This window comes from Asparagus officinalis, chromosome 7 (genome assembly GCF_001876935.1).
Source record: "Asparagus officinalis chromosome 7, Aspof.V1, whole genome shotgun sequence".
NCBI classification, from domain to species: domain Eukaryota; kingdom Viridiplantae; phylum Streptophyta; class Magnoliopsida; order Asparagales; family Asparagaceae; genus Asparagus; species Asparagus officinalis.
In genome coordinates this window covers 38566981-38592172 of record NC_033800.1, presented here as the reverse complement: position 1 = coordinate 38592172, position 25192 = coordinate 38566981, and the positions used below count along the sequence as shown (strand labels likewise).

Genomic DNA, 25192 nt, shown 5'->3' with positions numbered 1-25192 from the left:
ATACACATCTAGCATAATATATGCTTGTAAGAAAGTGCTTGCATGGTCAGAGTTTATTTATTTATTTTCCTTATTCTTCGTTAGATGGAAATGCTTTTTCAATTGGCTTTTTTATTTATGTTATATTATATGCCTCATATGCTTATGCGACTTTTTGTACAAAATTTTATCGTCTTCGCTGTATATTTCATTGTCTTGGCGGAGTCATGGGGAATCGTTCCTTCACTGCATAAACCTTGCATCTAATAAGGTTCATTTCTACACCTCGGCTGGCATGCATCTATTTCAAGTCCCTTTTTGGCAGACTTGGGCTGCGTATTTGGTGCTGAGATAAGGTTCAAAGGTGTAAAATTTTATGAAGTTTTTTGAGTCTGCTCAGTGTAATTTGCACTGCATACCCTACTGAATTTCAGGAAAGAAGGTTTATATGATGATGATACGTCTTGTGTTATTTCTATCACAGATGATGTGTTTAATTTTCTACTGGTCTTTGCTCAGTGGCACATAAGATGACGACCTGTACTATAGGATTTAGTTTTCAGCTGAGAAGCCAGTTATCATGTATTTAGGGTGAGATGCCATTAAACTGATGGTAAGGATTTGATATTCTTTATTTAGTTATAGAAAAGCTCTATGATGTAACACATGTACACTTCAGCGAACATGCGGACTTCCAACTCTCATCTAATGAGTCAGTCTGACCTTTCTCGAACTCAAACATGTTGAAATTTAAATACAGATATATTTTTATTTCAATTCTTTGTCACAGTTTTGACAATTTTAGGATGGTCTTTTGGGAACGTACTGCAGAGAGAGATCAAATGCTGACTTGTTTTAATCTACGAAATGGGGTAGGTTATTATGTTAGGCCTTGGATGGATGAAGTGCATGAAGCCAGTAGGCCTGTTTGAGATATAACAAAATGCTAATTTGCTGAAAATTACAGTGGATTTCAGATATATGCTCTGGTGTAAGGACAAGATACTTATAGGTGATGAAATCTATTAATCTTTTAGGGCTAAAGTCTACATGCTCCACCATGAAATTTTACAGTTCCACATTAGGTCAAAGTAGTATATTTAAAGAATATATTGAGTATTATTTCACCTCTTAATGTGCAGCATTCATCTCTCTCATTTTTATTTTCCAAAATTTTCCTCATTTTATGAAATTTAATGCATTTTCCTTTCTTCTATCCTTGCAGGTTCCCTGTTCCCTTATCTCTCGAGATGATCAAAAGACGATTGGAAAACAACTACTATCGAACATTGGAGGCAGTCAAGCATGATGCCTCAGTGATGCTTTCCAATGCCGAATCCTACTTTGGAAAGAATACTGAAATGACAACTAAGATGCGGCGATTATCAGAATGGGTTGATGACACATTTCCATCTTACTCTTTGTAGGGTAGAACAATTTTGTAGAGAAATTGCGAGTCTCTGATGAGGGACTGTAGATATATCTCCTTTTCTCTAACTCAATAGGATTTTTTTTTTCTTGGTAGCTTTAATACCCATTCGTCACGAAAGAGAAGGGAGGAAATGGTAATAGGAGACCCACCTGAATTCTTTGGTGTATAGATAACTTATTTAGTAAATAAAAAAGAGCAATTTTCCCTGCTAATTTTTGTTTTGTCTTTTTATTTTCTTTTAAATAACAACTCATCTTGTTGACGGCGGATACATTCATATATTATTGTTGACTAAATGGTAAAATGTTAAATGATGACCCAGCTCATTCTATGATTTGAATTCAATTAACTTGTTGAAAGAACTTTTTCTGCTTAATTGGCTCTCCACATCAGAGTGTAAGCTTATAGAGTAGAAATAATGCCGTATTCCAGCGTATTACTATAAGTGAGAACCGAATGAGTAAATACAAGACATTGTTTTTCCTTAGACGAGCAAAGACTGCGACGTGGTATAAACAAAGAATACATGTGGCTATGATACGCACAACTAGAATTTTTCTATGATACGCACGGCCAGAATTTTTTCTACCAAAATCTTCATGACTTCCTCTTCGCTTTTGTCTAGTTAGACAGACAAACAAGTCAATAATCAAGCCATCAACTTAACCTCTCTTCCGTCTGAAACATCATTTGTTGGTTTGGAGATGCTTGACCCTAAAACAATGCTGCAGAGGGAGTGGCACGTCAGCATGTTAGCAACTTCTTATGACTTTTAGTCAAGTGTAAACAAGTGCTATTAACGCTCACAGAATGTAGAACTTGGGGACACTCGCCATCACAATGCAGAGCACTCTACTTATAAGACCACACCTCACACTCACTGCGCACTTTAAGGACCTTTCTTGCAGGGTTAAAAAAAGACATATATGAGGAAATGTAGGTATTTATGTTCATGGCGGATATGGTTATTAAAATCTGTATCCGATAGGATATAATTGTTGGATATTTTATTGGAAAAAGTCAATATTGCCACCTAACTTCCACCAAAAACTCCACAATTCCCCACTAACACCACCTTTTCCTCACTCGTGCCTTCAACAGCCACACTGCTGTCTTTTGACTCTTTCTCCTCTCACTAATATAAAAACCCCTCCACAGTCTCTACCTCAATCAAGAAAAAAAAAACGCTTCCACCTTTTCCCTTTTCGTAATCTTCATAACAGAGGAGGAGCCACTGTTGTTGAGTGAGGAGGAAGATGGTGGTTTTGGTGATTGTGTGGTTGTCTTTCTTTATGCTTCGTATTGTTATTGCTGATAATGGTATGTAATGAAATATCCGAATATATATTGGTCATACTGCTGCAATAGATTCAATCCTTAGATCAATAGATTGGAAGTTAATTTTGATGATCAAGGGATCTAACCCTAGGTTGTTAGATATAACAAATACATTAGTGATGGAACAAATATATCAATGAACTCTCTTGTATTATATGAACTATATATATTTTAATATTATCTGGTTTTCTTTATCTATTTTCTATCTACATATATATCTCCTTATATCTGCATGTACATCTATATCTGTATCCAATTTTAGCAGATATAAGTATGAATTTTGTTTACCAAAGTATATCTACATTCATATTTGCATTCTCAAATAATTCTGTCGGTTTCCTCCACCGTGTTCAAGCTGTACCTAAAGCTTTTCATAGTCCACCTACAATTCTTTATCATCTATAAGCTAGCTTCTCGAACGCATCAACCATTTATTATCGAGCATGTTTCGACCCTCAACCTCTGTAATGTGTTATTCTTGCTATTGCCAGGTTCTTTGACACCGCGTTAATCCTAAATTTACAAAGTTCACATTAGTCCACGCTAACAAACTACAACAGGGGGGCAAAAAAAAAAAGAGACTATTAATTAATAAATTAATTTAGCTTATCTACTATTGTTAAAATAAGGGCTGTTTGTTTGCCTAAAAACAGAGGGAAATCAAAGAATAGGAAATCTATTTCTAAGAAAAACTGTTTTGAGATTGTTTAGTTGGCTTAAAAAAAGAAGGAAATCAAAGATTGGGAGATGAGTTGTCACATTATTATTGTATGATGTGAGTGATTTTTTAAGAAAATTTGTTTTGAGGTTGTTTGGTTAGCTAAAAAATAAGGAAATAAATTATAAGAAACTTATTTCCTGTAATAGGTTCTTTTCTTGTGTTTGGTTCATAATTATAAGAAACTTATTTCCTGTAATAGGTTCTTTTCTTGTGTTTGGTTCATTCATAAAAATAAAAAAAATAGATGAGATGAAGGTTCTTTTCTTGTGTTTGGTTCATTCATAAAAATAAAAAAAATAGATGAGATGAGATGAGTTATCATTATATTATTGGATGATGTGACTCACACTTAGGGAAATCGATTTTCTAGCTTTTTTGGAGGAAATGAGTGGAAATAAAATATTAATGAGATGAGTTGTCACCATATTATTGGATGATGTGAGTGATTTTTAAAGATGAGATGTGATGGAGATGAGATGAGTTGGATGATGTGACCCATTTTTTGTGTTTGGTTTATTTTTAGGAGATGATATGAGAATGAGTTGGATGATGTGACCCATTTTTTGTGTTTGGTTTATTTTTAGGAGATGATATGAGATGAGTTGTGAGATGAAAATAATATTTCATTGGATGTTGTGGTGAGTTTTAGGGATGGAAATGGATGAAAATAATATTTTATTGATTTCCATGTACCATGTTGTGGTGAGTTTTAGGGATGGAAATGGATGAAAATAATATTTTATTGATTTCCATGTACCCTTTTCATTTTCTTGATTTTTAGGAAACCAACCAAGGATGAAAATAATATTTTATTGATTTCCATGTACCCTTTTCATTTTCTTGATTTTTAGGAAACCAACCAAACAGCCCCTAAAAGCAAAACCCATGAATAGTGCACATGAACAGTAAATCCAAGCTGGGTCAATCACATAACAAGGATTCGCGACATCAGAAATATTCCCCCCCCCCATTGACCCCTTTCTCTACCTGGCCCATCTCCTTAGCAGACCCACATCTCTTCTAGCCCCACTCTCCTTTCCTAGAGGTGCATTCGGTCCGGATACGGCTTGAATATGATACTTACCTTATTCATATTTGCTTATCCATCGGTAAGGAAAATTCATATCCACATCCGCTAAAATCATATACAGTTACAGTTATACATGCGGATATTCATGCGGATACAAAACAGATATGAGAAAACTAGATAGTATTGAGAAAAACATAGTTCATATGATACAAAAGAGTTCGTTTTGTTCATTATAACTGAAAAAAGTTAAGATTAGACATCTTAATCATCAAAATTAACCACAAATTAATACATAATCTAAGAATCGAAACTATCATAAGGATATGACTAATATGTATTCGGATATTTTGGATACAGATACATATTTTTTACTACAAAACCATATCCGTAACCATATCCTATCGATTATAAATTTGAATAACCATATTCATATCCTAACATATACAGTTACGTATATTTTCTGGAATACAGGTTCAGCACCCCTACCTCTCCCCTACGGCCTCTCCCTCCATCTATCTTTTTTAAAGAGAATACCCGATCCAAATTTCCAACATTCCCCCTTCTCTCGGAGTCTCCCCACCTCACTCTCAGAAATTACTTTTCTATCTTATCTCCACTATCTCAACCGAACACTCCTCTCTTCTCTCTCTCTCTCTCCAGAAGCAAATTTGGGCCCGTTCGAAGCCGACGACAGCCATCCTCAGCTCTCGCTTTTTCCAGAAGTAAATTTGGGCCTAGTTCGAAGGCCACGACAGCGGTGCGCTCCCCCTCCTCAGCTCTCGCTCTCGCCAGGCTGCTTACCTTGTCCATCTCCTCGTCCTCCGCCCGCCCGACTCCTTTTGACAACGGCGCCAATCAACAAAACCTTAAAATCATGTATCTCTCTCTCTCTCAAAAACCATCATATTTTAGAATTTTCCTTTTTAACACCAAGAACAACAGGAGGCTAAAGTGTTTGAAAGCATCACTTCGCCTCCTTAGCCAGGTAAAGATTTTATCGTTTTTATTTTTGAGTTTTGTTTGTTTTCTTGTGATAGGAACGGGAGAATTTGATCACATCAAAGATGATAATAGCTGGACCGAGAACGGGAAATGCCCGGATTTGCTCAGATAAATGTGAGTGAGTAGTTGGTATTTTTTTACCAAGTTTTTAGTGAAAATTTCATGCTTTTTTTCTTGAATTTGAGATGAACGGCGTGGATGATGTGTTAAGGATTGAAATTTTGGCATTTGGATCCATATGTGTGGATCAGTGGATAGTTTGAGATTAGCCAAGTCTTGTGTTAAGGATTGTTGGGCGCAGAGTCACGCCCTCACGTCACGGAAGCGATATAACCCGAGAGAAAACTCTGGTTTTTGTTTTCACAAAAATACAAGCCAACCTCGATATTCTCGTTTCAATATAAAACAAGAACAAAAGTAATATATCTCAACAAGGTGAGATATGCACTCTTCTCAATATTAGATCTATATCTGAATATCTAGGAAACAAACAAGCAATAGCTAACACCCAGAAAACAGTAAAGACACAAGATTTACGTGGTTCGGCAAACTTGCTTACGTCCACGGGGAGGGGTGAAGGGAGATTCCACTATGAAGGAGAACACTGATGACTTGTACAACCCACAAGCTCGTTCCAAAGAAGAAGCTTTGATTTTTTACCCAAAAGAAATTGACACCTCTCTTGTAAAATCTCTACAAAACTCTCTCATTTTATCTCTCCTCAAGATCTCTCCTTCTCAGATCTAAGTCTCCTGAAAAACTCTGTTTGCAGCCGACTAAGCCCCTGTATTTATCCCACGAAACCCTAGAAGAAATCGTCAAGTATTTATAGCCAAAAAACACCGTGTCCAGGAAAAAACCGAACATGCCCAAACCGCTAACCGGTCAACCGCATGGAAGCGAATGGTCAACTGGCCAGCTCCAGCTTCGAGAAACAAAATGTGTCTCGCTGGTCGACCCGTGATACCTGATGGGTCGACCCATCCTCTCTCTTCTTGTCTCGCGTTCATGTTGTCTCCATGCACCGTTGTTCACAATTCTTCACCTCGTACATCATTTGATAAACCTTAAATTTTGGACGAACACCAGAAAAACACTATGAACATCACCAGAAAGATCTGAAACACCAAACCAGGCCAAACCAGCTGCACTATTATATCATGACTGCCTACGTACCCTCTGACCAGGATCAAGCTAACCATAGTTCAAAAATTATTCTCCATATAATCTCCACCTCACCCTATCACCGCCCTGAAGAGTCATGCCTTCTTGGGCAGATCAATACGGGCTGATATGAAGCAAGTCCAAGCAATGCTAAAACATGCTATTTGTCACCATATTGGTTAACATGTCTGTTGGATTCTCATTCGTGTGCACATTCATGAGAGAAATATCACATTCCTCTATGACATCCCACACAAAATGATATCTGACGTCGATATGCTTAGTACGAGCATGACGAACTTGATTCTTAGCCAAATGAATTGCACTCTGACTATCGCACCACAAGTTCACGTTATCCTGCTCAATCCCCAAATCATCTAGAAGTCCTCACAGCCACAATGCTTCTTCACTCCCTCTGCCATGGCCATGTACTCAGTCTCTGTAGTAGAAAGTGTCATTGTAGCATGTAACATCGATCGCCAATTAACTAGAGCACCATGTATTCTGAACACATAACTAGTAGTAGATCGTTGTTTGTCTAGATCTCTCGCATAATCTGAGTCCACAAACCCATCAATCTGATATGTATCTCCACCAAAGCACAGACATGTATCAGCAGTACTCTTCAAGTACATCAGGATCCATTTCACTGCTTCCCAATGTGCCTTTCCCGGATTCGCCATGAACCTACTGACAACACTAACCACCTGTGAAATATCTGGACGTGTACACACCATTGCATATATCAAACTGCCAACTACACTAGTGTAAGGTACACGCTCCATGTGCACCTTCTCTTTCGCTGTAGTAGGAGATTGTTTACCTGAGAGCCTGAAGTGTGGAGCCAATGGAGTCACCACCGACTTAGCACTCTGCATCCCAAACTTTGCGATAACCCACTCAATGTAGCCCTTCTAACTCAAGAACAATTACCGATTTTCCCGCTCTCTTCTAATCTCCATTCCCAGTATTTTCTTAGCAGCGTTCATGTCCTTCATCTCAAATTCTTTACCAAGTTGAGATTTTAGCATATCAATCTCCATCTTGCTTCTCAAAGCAATAAGCATGTCATCCACATACAAAAGAAGATAGATATAATCCCCACCATGAAGCTTCCGAATATAGACACAACAGTCATAATAGCTTCTGGAGAACACATGCTTTAGCATGAAGGAGTCAAATCGCTTGTACCACTGCCGAGGAGATTGCTTCAATCCATATAGTGATTTCCTCAAGCGACATACCTGATTCTCCTTATCCTTAGCCATGTAACCCTCACGCTGATGCATATAGATTTCCTCGTACAAGTCTCCGTGCAAGAAGGTTGTTTTGACATTGAGTTGTTCTAGCTCAAGATCTCCATGAGCAATAATGCTCAATAGCACCCGAATAGAAGTGTATTTTACCACCGGAGAAAAAATCTCATTGTAATCCACACCCTCTCTTTGTGCAAACCTCTTAGCCACTAGTCTAGCCTTGTACCTTGTACATGCCTTCTTGGGCAGATCAATACGGGCTGATATGAAGCAAGTCCAAGCAATGCTAAAACATGCTATTTGTCACCATATTGGTTAACATGTCTGTTGGATTCTCATTCGTGTGCACATTCATGAGAGAAATATCACATTCCTCTATGACATCCCACACAAAATGATATCTGACGTCGATATGCTTAGTACGAGCATGACGAACTTGATTCTTAGCCAAATGAATTGCACTCTGACTATCGCACCACAAGTTCACGTTATCCTGCTCAATCCCCAAATCATCTAGAAGTCCTCACAGCCACAATGCTTCTTCACTCCCTCTGCCATGGCCATGTACTCAGTCTCTGTAGTAGAAAGTGTCATTGTAGCATGTAACATCGATCGCCAATTAACTAGAGCACCATGTATTCTGAACACATAACTAGTAGTAGATCGTTGTTTGTCTAGATCTCTCGCATAATCTGAGTCCACAAACCCATCAATCTGATATGTATCTCCACCAAAGCACAGACATGTATCAGCAGTACTCTTCAAGTACATCAGGATCCATTTCACTGCTTCCCAATGTGCCTTTCCCGGATTCGCCATGAACCTACTGACAACACTAACCACCTGTGAAATATCTGGACGTGTACACACCATTGCATATATCAAACTGCCAACTACACTAGTGTAAGGTACACGCTCCATGTGCACCTTCTCTTTCGCTGTAGTAGGAGATTGTTTACCTGAGAGCCTGAAGTGTGGAGCCAATGGAGTCACCACCGACTTAGCACTCTGCATCCCAAACTTTGCGATAACCCACTCAATGTAGCCCTTCTAACTCAAGAACAATTACCGATTTTCCCGCTCTCTTCTAATCTCCATTCCCAGTATTTTCTTAGCAGCGTTCATGTCCTTCATCTCAAATTCTTTACCAAGTTGAGATTTTAGCATATCAATCTCCATCTTGCTTCTCAAAGCAATAAGCATGTCATCCACATACAAAAGAAGATAGATATAATCCCCACCATGAAGCTTCCGAATATAGACACAACAGTCATAATAGCTTCTGGAGAACACATGCTTTAGCATGAAGGAGTCAAATCGCTTGTACCACTGCCGAGGAGATTGCTTCAATCCATATAGTGATTTCCTCAAGCGACATACCTGATTCTCCTTATCCTTAGCCATGTAACCCTCACGCTGATGCATATAGATTTCCTCGTACAAGTCTCCGTGCAAGAAGGTTGTTTTGACATTGAGTTGTTCTAGCTCAAGATCTCCATGAGCAATAATGCTCAATAGCACCCGAATAGAAGTGTATTTTACCACCGGAGAAAAAATCTCATTGTAATCCACACCCTCTCTTTGTGCAAACCTCTTAGCCACTAGTCTAGCCTTGTACCTTGTACCGCCGAGCTCGGAAGGATCCTCTTTTCTCTTGTATACCCACTTACAACCTATACTTTTCCTTCCTACGGGCAATGGGATCACCTCCCATGTTTGGTTCTTGCAGAGATATTTCATCTATTCCTCCATCGCAGCCAATCCCGAATAGCTTCTTTGAAGGTGACCGACTCATCATCCTCCACCATAAGTGCGTACTTAACCAAATTTACTTGCTCATAGTGCCTCAGAGGCTGGTCTAACCCCAACTTCTGAACCTGCTTGTATGCTCTCCTTGGCCTAGTGGACGCCAAACTGTCTTCGAGCTGCTGTTATTGTAGTGCTTGTACATTTTCATGCTCAACCTCCCTGTTCAAGCTCATAATCACTCTTTTCCAGAGTGTCTCCATGATTTCCCACTTGAACATGATTAGAACATGTTGGTCTTTAGGTTCTATTTCAATTACCTAGGACTTAGAAGTCTCAACACCATCATCCTTGGGCGCTCTAGCTTTTGATAAAGCTATCATGGATTTCTTATCAAAGGTCACATCTCTGCTGATCACGAACTTGGAATCTTTTGTACACAAAAAACGATTGTCTTTTACGCCCTTTGCATATCCCAAGAATATTACATTATTGGCCCTCGCGTCAAGCTTTCCCTCATTGATGTGATAGTATGCGGTACATCCAAAAATCTTGAGCCTATCGTAATCTGCATGCTCCTTTGACCATACCCGATAGGGTATATCACCATCCAATGTTGAATGTGGAGGCCGATTCACTATGTAGCAAGTCATAGCAACCGCTTATGCCCATCATTCTTTGCCCAAACCAGCATATGATCGCATACTCATTTCTTTCTCCCGCAAGTCTCTCTGAGACTCTATTCTGCTGTGGTGTAGATCTGATTGTCCAATGTCGAACAATACCCTCCTGATCACAGAACTTTTTGAAAGCACTATCTGTATACTTTGTACCGTTATCAGATCTCAGTGTCTTCAGTTTCCTACCTGATCTATTCTCAACCATTGCCTTCCACTTCTTGAATGTCTTGAATACCTCATTTTTATGCTTAAGAAAATAAATCCAAGCATACCTAGAATGATCATCTATGAACGAGACAAAATATCTAAAACCGCCCTTGAAAATTGTCGGAGCTGGACCCCACACATCTGTGTGCACATAGTCCAATATACCTCTGCTCTTGTGATTACTTTTCAAGAACCGGACCATGTGCGCCTTCCCGTACGCACAATCCTCGCAAAAATCCATGCAAGGTTTATTCATCTTCTTCAGCAAACCTTCTTTACCAAGCATATCTAGACCCTTCTCTGACATATGCCCAAGCCGCCTATGTCATAACCGAATGTGCTCACATGGGTCTCCACCACTTCCATCAGTTCCAACCGCTGCATCTCCTATCACCGTCATACTCGAGAAAATATATAGGTTACTATGACGTACACCCTTCATCACTAATAGGGAACCTCGAACAACCTTGTTTACTCCGTTCTCTGTTACTATCTTGTAACCACCGGAGTCTAAAGCACTAACTGAGATAAGATTCTTTCGCAAGTCGGGAACGTACCTCACATCCGTCAGGGTTCTGACCTCTCCATCATGCATCTTGATTTTGATATCGCCAAGCCCCACAGTTTTACAAGTATAGTTATTCCCCATCAATACGATTCCACCATTAATGCTTCTGTACGTAGTAAACCACTTCCTATTTGGGCACATATGGTAAGAGCAACCCGAATCAAGAATCCACTTCTCAGAGATATCTTCACCATCCGTAACGACATAGCATTATTTATCGCTCCCTTCCTCTAAGACGTAACTTGCCTCCTTCTTGTCTTCTCTTCTCTCAGTTTTTTTGTTCTTCTTCTTCCCACTTACTCTCTTTTTAGGACAGTCAATTTTGAAATGCCCTAGCTCACCGCATTTGAAACATGATCTTCTCGCAAGAGGTCTTGATTTCGATCTATATTTTCTTCCCTTGCCTTTTCCTCGCTCATTGCCCCTTCCTCTTACAAACAATCCTTGTGTTTGCTCCTTGTTACCACTAGCGTCCATATCACTAGTTGTAATTTTTCGAAGATCATTCGCCAGAAGCGTCATTCTAGTCTTATCCATCTTCAAATTATCTCCTACAAGCATCAATGTTTGTACTAGATTTTTATATGACTTCGATAAAGAAAAAAGTAGCAGAAGTGCTTGATCCTTATCTTCTACTGTCACATCAATGTCCTTCAAATCCGATATGATCCTATCGAACTTGTTGATGTACTCCTGGATTGATGAGCCTTCCTTCATCTTGTAAGTATACAATTTGAATTTTAAGTAGATCCAATTTGTTAGACTCTTTGTCATGAAGGTACTCTCTAACTTTGACCACACACCCGCAGTCGTTTCCTCTAAATCCACCAAGAAAGCAACATCCCTCTCAAGGCATAGGATAATCGACGCTCGTGTTTCGAGATCTAACTCTTCCCAGTCCTCATCTGACATATCTGTGTGCTTCTTTTCTCTTCCCGCTAAAGCCTTATGTAATTTTTACGAAATCAACGAGTTTTTCATCTGCATCCTCCAATAAGAAAAATCATTCTTCCCATTGAATTTTTTAATCTCATACTTTCCCATTTTAACTGTTTTACTTGTAGACGTCATTCTCCGCTTGTTTTAGTAAACCGTTTCTCTCAGGAATTCTAACGAATACCTTGTGTGCACCACACAATACCCAAAACATCACCTTAGATCGGAAGCTTTACCACCGTCAATCTGATCAAGGGGCTCTGATACCAATTGTTGGGCGTAGAGTCACGCCCTCACGCCGCGGAAGCGATATAACCCGAGAGAAAGCCCTGACTTTTATTTTCACCAAAACACAAGCCAACCTCGATGTTCCAGTTTCAATATGAAATAAGAACATAAGTAATATATTTCAACAAGGTGAGATATATACTCTTCTTAATATTAGATCTAGGTCTGAATATCGAGGAAACCAACAAGCAATAGCCAACACCCAGAAAACAGTAAAGACACGAGATTTACGTGGTTCGGCAAACTTGCCTACGTTCACGGGGAGGGGTGAAGGGAGATTCCATTATGAAGGAGAACACCGATGACTTGTACAACCCGCAAACTCGTCCCAAAGAAGAAGCTTTGATTTTTTACCCAAAAGAAATTGACCTCTCTTGTAAAATCTCTCCAAAACTCTCTCATTTTATCTCTCCTCAAGATCTCTCCTTCTCAGATCTAAGTCTCCTGAAAAACTCTCTGTTTGCAGCCGACAAAGCCCCTGTATTGCTCCCACAAAACCCTAGAAGAAATCGTCGGTATTTATAGCCAAAAAACACCGCGTCTAGGAAAAAACCGAACAGGCCCAAACCGCTAATCGGTCGACCGCATGGAAGCGAATGGTCGACCGGCCAGCTCCAGCTCCGAGACACAAAATATGACTCGCTGGTCGACCTCCAATACCAATGATACCTGATGGGTCGACCCATCCTCTCTCTTCCTGTCTCGCATTTACGTTGTCTCCATGCACCGATGTTCAGTGTTAAGGATTGAAATTTTGGCATTTGGATCCATATGCGTGGATAGTTTGAGATTAGCCTCCTCTGTTTTTTTGACTTGATTAAGCTCCTTCCTTCTTTTCTTCCTATGATCAATTATGTTACATTTATGTTCTTGATACGATTAGACGCTTTGTTCGTCCAGAGGAGGAAATAACTACTCTCTAATTCTTTATGAAGTTCCCGTGATCAATCATGCTACAGTTATGTTCTTGATATGCTTGCTTATAAGATTTGGATTTAAATCACCAGGAATTCTTATGAAATTTTTAGGGGCTAATTTATATTTGTTAATGTTCTGAATGTTTGATGGAAAGATCAAGTTTTGAAAGGACGGACGAGGATGCAAAGTTTGTCCTGATTTGACTCAGATCCATTTTTTCAAGCTGTAGTGCAAATTTTATGTTTTTGCTTGATTTTGAGGAGAATGGAAATGGATGATGTTTTGAAAACTGAATTTGTAGTACCAATCATTAATATTAGAGCACAAAAAACTCAACAAAACTGAACGAAATAATACTGAATGGTACAAGATAAAAAGAAAATTCCTCTTTCGTTACTTTTCTTCGCAATTTAATTCAATTTTTCATGATTATTTTCTCTCAGATCATATGATCTTAGATGGGGAACTACTACTTACAGAAAGATGTAAGTGAACTATTTTGACTTTTTTTTGTTAGTTTTTGCTTTTTTTTTAATTTTTTTTATATTTTTGGTATTTTGTTAACATGGGGGAAAGCACAAAACATAAAAATAAAAATAAATTAAGCCCTTGCTCAAATCTAATTGTTTAGTTGTTAAATGATCTATTACTTTTTGTCAATAGCTTTTAATATACAAAATGAGATTCTAAAATTCAAATTTCACTAATAGTTCCTTTGAACCTCCTTGAGAATTTCAACCTAATCCCTTTCATCTCTCTCCATGAAATACTTTATACTGTGAAGACTAAACACTCTCTTTGTGTGATCACACAGATTATTGAAGGCACTATTTGTTGAAAACGGCCAAGAAAACAAGACGTGCACAGTAGGAGGCTCATCGGTCGACTGATCGGGTCTGATCGGTCGACCGATTAGACCGCTAGAAGATTACATGATTTTCGGGACGGTCGACTAATGCATTTGATCAGTCGACCGATAAACATGCACAAGTAGGAATTGAAGCCGATCGGTCGACCGATGCACCCCTATCGGTCGACCGATAGCGGGTAAAACGGGTAAATCTGTTCCTAGCTTGTTTTGGATTTGGTTTTGATATAAATAGAAATATATGTTTCTAGGGTTTTGAGAGAGTTGTTAACCAGAGAATTAGCATTGTTTTGAGCACTTTGTGAGGGAGATTATTGTGAGGGAGTGTAAGATCATTGGTTGAATTGTTTTTTAGAGTTGTTTGAGAGATTGTAACCCGTTATTTCCCCTCCATATAGTAAAATCTTCCTATCATCTTCCCGTGGACGTAGGCAATTGCCGAACCACGTATATCTCTGTGTTTGGATTGATTTGTACCATATTTTGGTGAATTTGCACTCGTGTTTGTGTTTGGTTCTTCTCTTATCGCTTGCCGACTCGTTTGGATTGCGAGCACGCTTCCGCACAACGCGAAAAAAAAACAGGGTACGTAAGTTCATAGTCGTGAAAACTACAAGCTATTTAAGTGATATTTTGCTTTTCTTAAATAAAAATTCTCAAATTTCAAGCACACCAACCCATCACGCATGGCTGCTTGACTTTTCAATATTCTCTTTGGGTCTTCTTAATGAAATAGCTCTGTACGCATTATAAAGCGTTTCAGTTGTTAAAAGCTTCTATAGCTTTTTTTTTATTTTTTATTTTTATTTATTTTTTATGAAAGGAGCTTATAGTTCTTCAGCACAAATCTTAGGTCACTGGAAATATCCTTATTCGAGGAAATATCAACATCCATATTTGTCAGAATACGAATATGTTTGTTAAAACATAAAACCAATAGTACACGATTATGGATATGTTATGTACTGAAATATTCAGATCCATATCTAAAATATTCGAATATATATTGGTCATACTGTTGAAATAGCTTCAATCCTTAGATTAATGAATTTGAGGTTAATTTTGATGATCAAAATATTTAAACTTGGCTTTTCAAAACCATATTAATGAACTCTCTTGTACCATATAAACTGTATTTTTTTTTAATATTATCTAGTTTTCTCATATCCGTTTTGTATCCGCTTATATGTTTGGAAGCATTTATACATGTCTGCATTCAATTTTAGCGGGCATAGATGTGAATTTTCCTTACTCAGGCATATACATATTCGTATCCGCGATTAGTAAGCGGATGCGGATACGATAAACATCGTATCTGAGTCATATCCAGTGCATCTCTACTCGCCGGCCATTTGCTTTTGACATGACATGAAAAAAAAAATGAAATATAGTTTGTAAATCTTTAATTGCAGATGTGAAGCTGTACCTAAGAAAATGTTGAAATCAAACAGGCCTTTAACCGCAACTTGTAATCAAACAGGTCTTAAGCGAAAATTTCGGAATTAAGTGGGATTAATTGGCCACAAGAAATTTCTTTCTACTTCCCTAGATTGTCCTGTTATGCTATTTATCCTTAGTGTGGGCCAACACACGTTAATTGTTTTTGGAATATTGAGGAGATGACTCGAAGACCCTGCAAACGTCAAGCGGAAGCCTTGAGTAAACGGTAGCGGCTTTGAATGGTTGCCAAGCGGAGAGTTCTTCACGAACCGCAAGTTGTTTGGGCACCGACATCCATGGGTGTACTGAGGATTCCAACTCTCTTTCTTCAGTCCCTACTCATACGCTTCATTTCGTTTGGATCCCACACCTCATTTGCAAGCGATTTCACAAGACCAGACCATAACCTCTAAGGGGATCTGAACGTCTCACTTTACTGGAACGATTGAAGGAACTCTTTACGAGTTTTAAGAACTCAGAACAAGTTCAAACTCTATGCAAAGAGTTGTTTGAACCGTAAATCGGTTAATAGCCAAGCATCAAATCCCCCATAGATTTTCTGTTGCTAAAGAAATCTTCAAGATCTTTGCTGAACTCTAGATCCGAAAAATGCTCAAAGATCCCCAAGATCCCAAAAGATAGCCCCTCCTAACTAAACTGATTTTTTGAGTTATTTATAGGGGATTAATGGGTGTAAACGCCCCCTTAATTCGCTCCTTTGTGGGGCTTATGGGATATAACCGTCTCTTAAATCACTCCTGAGTGGAGTTGTGATCCCCTCAGATCGTGGGAAACGGTTTTGAAATCGTTCAGCTCGTATTTGAACGAGTCAAACACAAGAATTGCGTTCTGTCATGAATTCTGCGTTCAAATACAGTGTCTGGAAGCTCGTTTGTAGCTTGTTGGAAGCTGCGTTGGCAGCATTTAAGAGCTGCGTTTGGCAGTGGATGAGAGCTGCGTTGGCAGCTTTTGGAGACTGCGTTTACGGTCGAACATGAACTACTTTGGCAGCGGATGGAAGCTGCGGTGGCAGCTTTTGGAGGCTGCATTTGCGGCCGAACATGAGCTACGTTGGCAGCTGGATATGAGCTGTGTTTGCAGCGTTTGGAGCTGAATGTGAGCTGTGTTTGCACCGCGTCAGCGGCTGTGAACGCGGTGCGTCTTGATGCTAGTACGCGGGGAAGACTTCCGCGTCTTAGTTTGAAGAGACCGTTAATTTGTAGTCTCTTTCTGTCAGAACGTTGCAAAGATCGTCATTTTGTAATCTTTGCTTTAGCTCTTTGACGAACATGAGCTACGTTGGCAGCTGGATATGAGCTGTGTTTGCAGCGTTTGGAGCTGAATGTGAGCTGTGTTTGCACCGCGTCAGCGGCTGTGAACGCGGTGCGTCTTGATGCTAGTACGCGGGGAAGACTTCCGCGTCTTAGTTTGAAGAGACCGTTAATTTGTAGTCTCTTTCTGTCAGAACGTTGCAAAGATCGTCATTTTGTAATCTTTGCTTTAGCTCTTTGATATGCGAGAGTCGTTAGATTGTTACTCCCGATGTTGATTGTGATGGCTGTTGATTAGAGCTTTCATCAGTTGTTGCGAAGGTTGTCAGATTGTAACCTTCATCGATCTACGTGAAAATTTTCAAATTGTAACCTTCTGGAAGCCGTCAAATTGTAACTTCCATCATCAGTATTTGATGAGGATAATCTATCTGTAGTAATTTTTAGACAACCTACAGGTATATTAGCTTCAAATATCACTCACCACAAGAAACAACCCAATATAATCAAATGAAATCAACATGGCAAATCAACAACCTGACAAAATAAAAAAAGGTTGATTTTCACCATCAATGCAATTTGATGAAGGAAAGCAGCAAAACCCAATAACAGTATCCAAAGCATTCGACAAATAAGATGACACAGCGAGAGAGAGACGTCACCTAAATTAGATCAAGTTTTGCGCCTGAGACGCTTCCTCAGCTTCTTTAGCTTGTGCTTGTTCATCTTTCTCTTCCTCTTCTTCTTCTTCGCACTATCAGCCCACATTGCCGGACCTCCGCCATCACCATGGTCGTCATCGGAGCCCATATTGGTGTCGTATAGGCCGAGCCCGTGAAGAGAAATTGGGTCCAGAGTAAAGCAATGGGGAAAAGATCGGTAAAATGTTTTGGGGTCTGGATTTGGGTTTGAGTCAGGGTTTTGGTGAAGGAACGGGGAAAATGGGGGATTTGAGAGATGAGTTTCGTTGAGGGATGTGAGGAGTCTAAATGGAGGAGAGGTGAATGATTATTTTCACTTTCTTGCCGCTCCGCCACTGTCGGCCGCCTCGGTCTTTTCCTCAGTTACCTCTGTGGTGGCTGATGCTGATGCTTGCCGCTCCGCCACTGTCGGCCGCCTCGGTCTTTTCCTCAGTTACCTCTGTGGTGGCTGATGCTGATGTCAGAGTTGCGGTCTTTTCCTCAGTTACCTCAGTTACCTCTTAGGTCACTAGAAATATCCTTATTCGAGGAAATATCAATATTCATACTTGTCAGAATACTAATATGGTTATTAAAACATATAACCAATAGTATACGAATATGGATATGATTATTAAAACATATAACCAATAGTGTACGAATATGGATATGGTTATGTACTGAAATATCCAGATCCATATCCAAAATATCAGAATATATATTGGTCATACTGTTGAAATAGCTATAATCCTTAGATTAATGAATTTGAGGTAAATTTTGATGATCAGGATATTTAAACTTAGCTTTTCAAAACCATATTAATGAACTCTCTTGTAGCATATAAACTGTATTTTTTAAAATATTATCTAGTTTTCTCATATCCGTTTTGCATCCACTTATATGTCCGCAAGCATATCCATGTCCGCATTCAATTTTAGCGGGCATAGAAGTGAATTTTCCTTAATTAAGGTATATCCATATTCGTATCCATGATTAGTAAGCGGATACAGATATGATAAACACCATATCTGAGTCATATCCGGTGCATCTCTACCCACCGGTCATTTGCTTTTGAAATGACATAAGAAAAATATGAAATATAGTTAATTGCAGATGTGAAGCTGTACCTAAGGAAATGTTGAAATCAAACAGGCCTTTAACCGCAACTTGTAATCAAACAGATCTTAAGCGAAAACTTCGGAATTAAGTGGAATTAATTGGCCGCAAGAAATTTCTTTCTACTTCCCTAGATTGTCCTCTGTTATGCTATTTATCCTTAGTGTGGGCCAACACACGTTAATTGTTTTTTGGAATATTGAGGAGACTCGAAGGCCCTGCAAACGTCAAGCGGAAGCCTTGAGTAAACGGTGGCGGCTTTGAATGGTTGCATAGTGGAGAGTTCTTCACGAACCGCAAGTTTTTTGGGCACCGACGTCCATGGGTGCTCCGAGGATTCCAACTCTCTTTCTTCAGTTCCTACTCGTCCGCTTCATGTCGTTTGGATCCCACACCTCATTTGCAAGCGATTTCATCTCTTCCGACCGACCCCTGTCACAAGACCAGACCATAACCTCTAAGGGGGACAAATTCGTGCTCGACGTCGACAGTGGTCTTATTCGTATTTATCGCGGAAATGACTATTGTGAGGGGTGTCAAGTTTGGGCATCAAACAGCGAAACACCAGTCTACGTTGCACCTGAGCTCAGAATCAGTGATGACGGCAACCTAGTCCTTTTAGATCAATCCAACCTACAGCAAGTTTGGTCTACAAATATAGAATCAACTGCCTCTAATTCCACAGTTGCTGTGCTTCTAGACTCAGGTAACCTTGTTCTTAGAGACGGGTCGGATCCGAGTAAGATATTTTGGCAGAGCTGTGATCACCCAACCGATACTTGGCTTCCTGGTTGCTACTTGGGTTTTAATAAGGTCACAGGGGAGAACCGTCGCCTCACTTCTAGCGGCGATGAGTCTTCTCCTGGAGTGTTTTCCCTTGAGGTAGACGCTGGCCAGCTTCTCATAAAGTCGAATGAGTCTAAGAAGTATTGGTCTGGTGGGAACTTGACTGATGGCGTGCTTAGCTCCGCGCCAAATTTCAGCCGGTTTGCCGAATTTGAGTACATTTCTAATGAAACAGTGAATTATTTTACCTATTCGTTGAGATATAGCCAGACCTTTGGGGTGTTTAGATTGGACAATTCAGGAGTAATGGAGCAAATTCTCCTAGCTGATGATCCTGTGGCATTGAGTCCGTCCTCCGATCCACCAGATCAGTGTGGTAATCCGGCCTTTTGTGTGGGTTCTGCAGAGATGAAGAAGTCCAACAACATGAGCAGAGTCGTTACTTTTGTTATTCTTGGTTCAGTTTTAGGTTCCATAGTTTGTTTAGTTGTTATTTTCAAAATGGTCTGGATATGGAAAAAGCGAGGTAGGATGCACAAGATGAAGTCGGACAATGGTACTCTGGTGGCATTGAGATATAGAAAGTTGAAAGAAATGACTAATGACTTCTCTGAGAGACTCGGTGGTGGCGGCTTCGGTTCTGTTTTTAAAGGGATGCTACCTGATTCCGCAATTGTCGCTGTAAAGAAGCTCGAAGGCGTTCTTCAAGGAGAGAAGCAGTTCCGAAGCGAGGTGAGCACAATTGGAGTGATACAACATGTTAACTTGGTCCGTCTTCTTGGATTTTGCTCAGAAGGTACTAACAAATTGTTGGTTTACGAGTACATGCCAAATGGTTCTTTAGACTTCCACTTGTTTCGTAACACTGATACTGTTCTTGACTGGAAGATGAGGTACAAAATTGCCCTTGGAACTGCTAGAGGGCTATCTTATCTCCATGAAGAATGTAGGGACTGCATCATTCACTGTGACATTAAGCCAGAGAACATACTGTTGGATGCATTATTCGTACCAAAAGTAGCTGATTTTGGTCTGGCGAAGAATGTCAACCGCAACTTCAACAGTGTATTGACTACACTGAGGGGAACTATTGGCTATCTTGCTCCCGAATGGTTATCAGGAGGTTCTATAACTGCGAAAGCTGATGTGTACAGTTACGGGATGTTGCTACTTGAAATTATATCTGGTAGGAGAAACACGCAGCGATCTGAAGACGGATATTATTTCCCTGTATTGGCAGCAAACAAAGTTGTGGAAGGGGATGTCCTTAGCATTCTAGATCCTAGACTGGAGGGAAATGCTAACTTGGAAGAGCTCGACAGGGCCTCTCGGGTTGCTTGTTGGTGCATTCAGGACAATGAGGTCGACAGGCTTTCAATGGGAGAGGTGGTTCAAATTCTAGAGGGTGTTGTTGAGGTTAACAGGCCTCCTATACCGAAGCTGCTTCAAGCTTTAGCTGAGAATATAGAAAGTATAATTTACTTCTCAGATGGCAAAGAAGAGCACTTTGACGAGGACATATCGGCCAGACCTCTATAATTTCAAGTGATGGATGATCTGTGTGCTTCTTCCTCTATTTTCACTCATGTAAGTTTGTAAGTCTTATACTTTCTGTCGTCTCGTAAACAACTGTCAGTTTCTCCACTACTGTTTCGGAGGTTTATGCTATGCAAAATTTTCCAAAAACAGTTGCAACTTCAAATAAAATTATTCTCAATTCTTACTAGACAAGTAGGTTTATAACTAAACATAAGAGCTTCTCTCGTCTTATATATGTTTATCAAAATATACTACTTTTCGTAGATTATGCTGTTATCTAAAAACATTTAGATTTATAAATCTGCCTAAGAAAATTTCTGATAGGTAGCATGTCTAACCTTCGCATAATTAATGTTGGGGATATATCAGATACCCTTTGACACCCGTTCTGCGGAATTGCCCTACCGGATCTTGTGTTAAGCAATGGAAAAAAGAAACCACAGCAAAACAAAAATTACAAGAAAAAGAACACCGAGTTTTAACGAGGTTCGGCAATTTGCCTACGTCCTCGGGAGCCACACAAATAATTTTCTTTATATCAAAAGAAGATTACAAAGCTTGTAAAGAGCAAATCTCAACTTGAGATTTCTCAAAAAAAGAAGAACGAACAGAAACACTGTTGTTCAAATAAAAGGCGCGAGATTTTACAACAGTAAAATCTCCTCTCTCTCTTCAATAAATCGCTACAGGAACTTAGGAATTTTTCTCTGAAAAATTCCTAGATGAAAACCCTCCTTGATGGCCGCCGCCTCTGGAGTTTAATGCTCTGAAGAAAATCAAAGGGGACAGCTGCTCTCGTGCTCAGGGTTTCCCTTAAATAGGGAAACCCTACCCAACAGCTGGATCCAACCGACGCAGGCGGAGAGAAGAGGGGGAGGCGATCTTTGATTTCGCCAGACTCAGCCACGCTCGCCTGCGAGGCTTTTTCTCAACCTCGCCTGCAATCGAAATCCGCCTGCAGCCCTCTCTCCTCTCGAGTTCGCCTACAGTATCTCGCGTCGACATCGCCGGTAGAATCCCGACTTCGCCTGCAGCAAGCGCCCACTTCGAGCTCGCCTGTGGAAACCCCAAACTCGCCTGTAGCAGTCGATTTCGCCTGTCGACTCAGATCTCGCCTGTAATCCGCCGTCGATTGGACTTCGCCCGAAGTCCCCATGACCTGGAGCTCGCCTGAGCTGATCAACGTCGCCGGAGCTCGCCTCGTTTCGCCGCTGACAAGGTATGGACTACACCCCATTTTCCAACAATCTCCCACTTGGAGACCAAACCGCCATCAGCAAGCTCTTTCTTAACAAGCATCTTCTCCTGTGTGGCTCCGCCCTCATCTCTTATATATGAAGGCCAACTGAAGTTGCGCACAACTCCAGTTTCTGAATGGTGACTGCCTTAGTCAACATATCTGCAGGATTTTGGCTCCCCAAAATCTTCTCTAACTGTAACTTCCCGTCCTCAATCATCGAGCGTATGAACTGGTAACGTAACTCGATGTGCTTCGTTCTGGCATGAAACACTGGGTTCTTGGCAAGGTGTATAGCACTCTGGCTATCACAATAAAGAACTTCGTTCCCCCGCTTCAGACCCAACTCATCCAGGCACCCGGTTAGCCAAATCATCTCCTTGCTCGCCTCTGTCACTGCGACATACTCTGCCTCAGTTGTGGACAATGTCATAATCTTCTGCAAATGTGAGACCCAGCTCACTGCTGTTGACTCTAAGGTATAAACATACCCCGTGGTGCTTCGCCTTGTATCATGATCACCGGCAAAATCTGAATCTACGTATCCCTGCAATACCAACTCTTTTCTTCCGAAACACAGCGGCATATTCATAGTCCCTCTCAGATATCGCAATATCCACTTCACGGCCTCCCAATGCTGCTTCCCTGGGTTGCTTACAAATCTGCTCACAACTCCCACTGCATGGGTAATATCCGGCCTCGTGCAAACCATTGCGTACATCAGACTACCAATGGCTGATGAATACGGCACCTTCCTCATGTGCTTCTTCTCTGCATCGGTCTTGGGTGATTGTTCACCAGATAACTTGAACTGGCTTCCAAGGGGCGTGCTAACAACCTTAGCATTCTGCATGTTAAATCTCTGAAGTACCTTCTCAATGTATTCAGACTGACTCAACTTCAACATCCCCTCAGCCGCATCCCGGCTGATCCGCATCCCAAGAATCTGCTTCGCTACACCCAGATCCTTCATGGCAAACTCCTTTGCTAACTGCTTCTTCAGCTTGTTTATCTCCTGTAAACACAGTCCTGCAACTAACATGTCATCGACATACATCAATAACACGATATAGCTGGACTCGAACCTCTTGAAGTAACAGCAATGATCTGAATTGCATCTGACATAGCCATTGCTCTACATGAAGTCATCAAACTTCTTATACCACTGTCGTGGAGCCTGTTTCAATCCGTATAAGCTCTTCTTGAGCCTACACACCATCTCTTCCTTTTCTTCCTCAATGAAACCAACATGTTGCTTCATGTAGATTTCTTCATCCAAGTCGCCATGAAGAAAGGCAGTCTTCACATCTAACTACTCAAGGTAGAGATTTTTAGCAGCTACCAAGCTCAACACCATTCTGATGGTTGTGAGCTTCACAACGGGGGAAAATATCTCCCTATAATCCACTCCATCCCGCTGTTGGAACCCCTTCACGACTAATCTGGCCTTGTATCTCTTCCTTCCATCACTCTCCTGCTTGACTTTGGAACCCCTTCACGACTAATCTGGCCTTGTATCTCTTCCTTCCATCACTCTCCTGCTTGACTCGGTAAACCCACCCTTCCATCACTCTCCTGCTTGACTCGGTAAACCCACTTGTTATGTAAGGCCTTCTTCTGTGCAGGTAGCCGGGCTAATTCCCATGTCTCATTCGAGTAGAGAGAATCCATCTCTTCTTACATTACATGCTCCCACTGCTAAGATTCGCTCACTTGCATAGCCTCCTCATAGCATTCTGGTTCTCCGCTATCTGTTAAAAGTAGGTAGTCTAGTGACGAGAGATACCTGGGATTCGGTTTGGGTACCCTGGATGACCTCCTAAGCTCCTCTCCCTGGGTAGTCGGTTCTGCGACTGGAGTCTCCTCTATTCTTTGGTCAGAATCGACGTTGTCTCCCCCATCTGGAAATTCCTCCAAGTCCATGTACTCGGATGCGTCCGTATCCGTAGTGCTGTTCCCACTGCTTTGGCCCGCCTTTGCATTGTCTCTGTCCTTGTACATCACTTCCTCATTGAATATGACGTCTCGGCTTCTGATGATTTTCCTGTTCTTCTCATCCCACAGACGATACCCGAACTCATCAATGTCGTACCCAATGAATGTACACTTCAATGACTTAGCTTCTAGCTTGTCCCTGACATGGTCACTAATGTGGACATATGCCACACACCCAAAAACTCTTAAGTGTGAGAGATTAACTTTCTTACCACTCCAAACCTCTTTCGGAATCTCAAAGTTCAATGGAACTGATGGTCCGTGATTTATCAAGTACGCTGCTGTATGCACCGCGTCCGCCCAAAAAAATTTTGGTAGACCTGCATGTAGACGCATGCTCCTCGCACGCTCTGTCAGCGTTCTATTCATTCTTTCTGCTATGCCGTTCTGTTGCGGCGTCCCTGGAGTAGTCCTCTCCAAACGAATCACGTTCAGAGCACAGAACTTCTTGAACTCCTCCAAATTATATTCTCCGCCATTGTCTGATCTCAGACACTTCACTTTCAGGTCTGTCTCGTACTCCACCATGGCTTTCCACTTCTTGAAGATGTTGAACACCTCCGACTTGTGCTTCATGAAGTATACCCACACCTTCCTCGAGTGATCGTCGATAAAGGTGACGTAATATGCCGAACCGCCAAGAGAAGACACGCTAGCTGGACCCCATACGTCTGTATGAATAAGCTCTAGGTTGTGAGCTTTAGGTGGTCTTCCACCCTTCAGAAAACTAACTCTCTTCTGCTTCCCAAAGATGTAGTCTTCGCAAACACCGACTTCCACCGAATCGATGCCGGTTAGCTTCCCTTCTGAGTGAAGAATCTTCATACCCTTCTCACTCATATGTCCCAGCCTATTGTGCCACAGATTTGCACTCTCATTGCCTGTAGCAATCGCGAGGGTGTCACTCGCGTGTGAAGTTAGGTAGAGGGTACCGGTCTTGTTGCCTCGGGCAACCACCATTGTACCGTTGGAGATTTTCCACGAATCTCCGGTGA

The 25192-nt window shown here is 40.8% G+C and overlaps 2 protein-coding genes across 4 annotated transcripts in view; both read left to right on the top strand.

Annotated features, from left to right (window-relative positions):
• LOC109848682 overlaps window positions 1-1623 on the top strand; it is a 20664-nt gene extending 19041 nt beyond the window's left edge. Inside the window, exon 24 of the mRNA XM_020418313.1 lies at window positions 1205-1623. Within this exon, the coding sequence (XP_020273902.1) occupies window positions 1205-1406 (202 nt within the window). The 3' untranslated portion in view covers window positions 1407-1623. The remainder of the gene's footprint in view (window positions 1-1204) is intronic.
• LOC109848614 (G-type lectin S-receptor-like serine/threonine-protein kinase At2g19130) lies at window positions 2607-21174 on the top strand. 3 transcript variants are annotated; one of them, XR_002248847.1, is made up of 5 exons: window positions 2607-2731; window positions 4972-5376; window positions 5538-5616; window positions 13709-13750; window positions 14080-14547. XR_002248847.1 is itself a non-coding variant. In XM_020418214.1 (4 exons), the coding sequence occupies exon 4, from the start codon at window positions 18962-18964 to the stop codon at window positions 20963-20965; it is 2004 nt and encodes a 667-aa protein (XP_020273803.1). In that variant the 5' UTR covers window positions 2607-2731; window positions 4972-5376; window positions 5538-5616; window positions 18677-18961; the 3' UTR covers window positions 20966-21174. The 3 variants fall into 3 exon arrangements, 1 of the variants encoding a protein (XP_020273803.1); XM_020418214.1 differs by lacking the exons at window positions 13709-13750; window positions 14080-14547 and adding an exon at window positions 18677-21174; XR_002248846.1 differs by lacking the exon at window positions 13709-13750 and having other exon boundaries at window positions 2614-2731.

What these genes read in the sequence shown, in the direction of transcription:
- LOC109848614 (XM_020418214.1), top strand. Translation starts at nt 18,962, where the DNA reads ATGGGTGCTCCGAGGATTCCAACTCTCTTTCTTCAGTTCCTACTCGTC.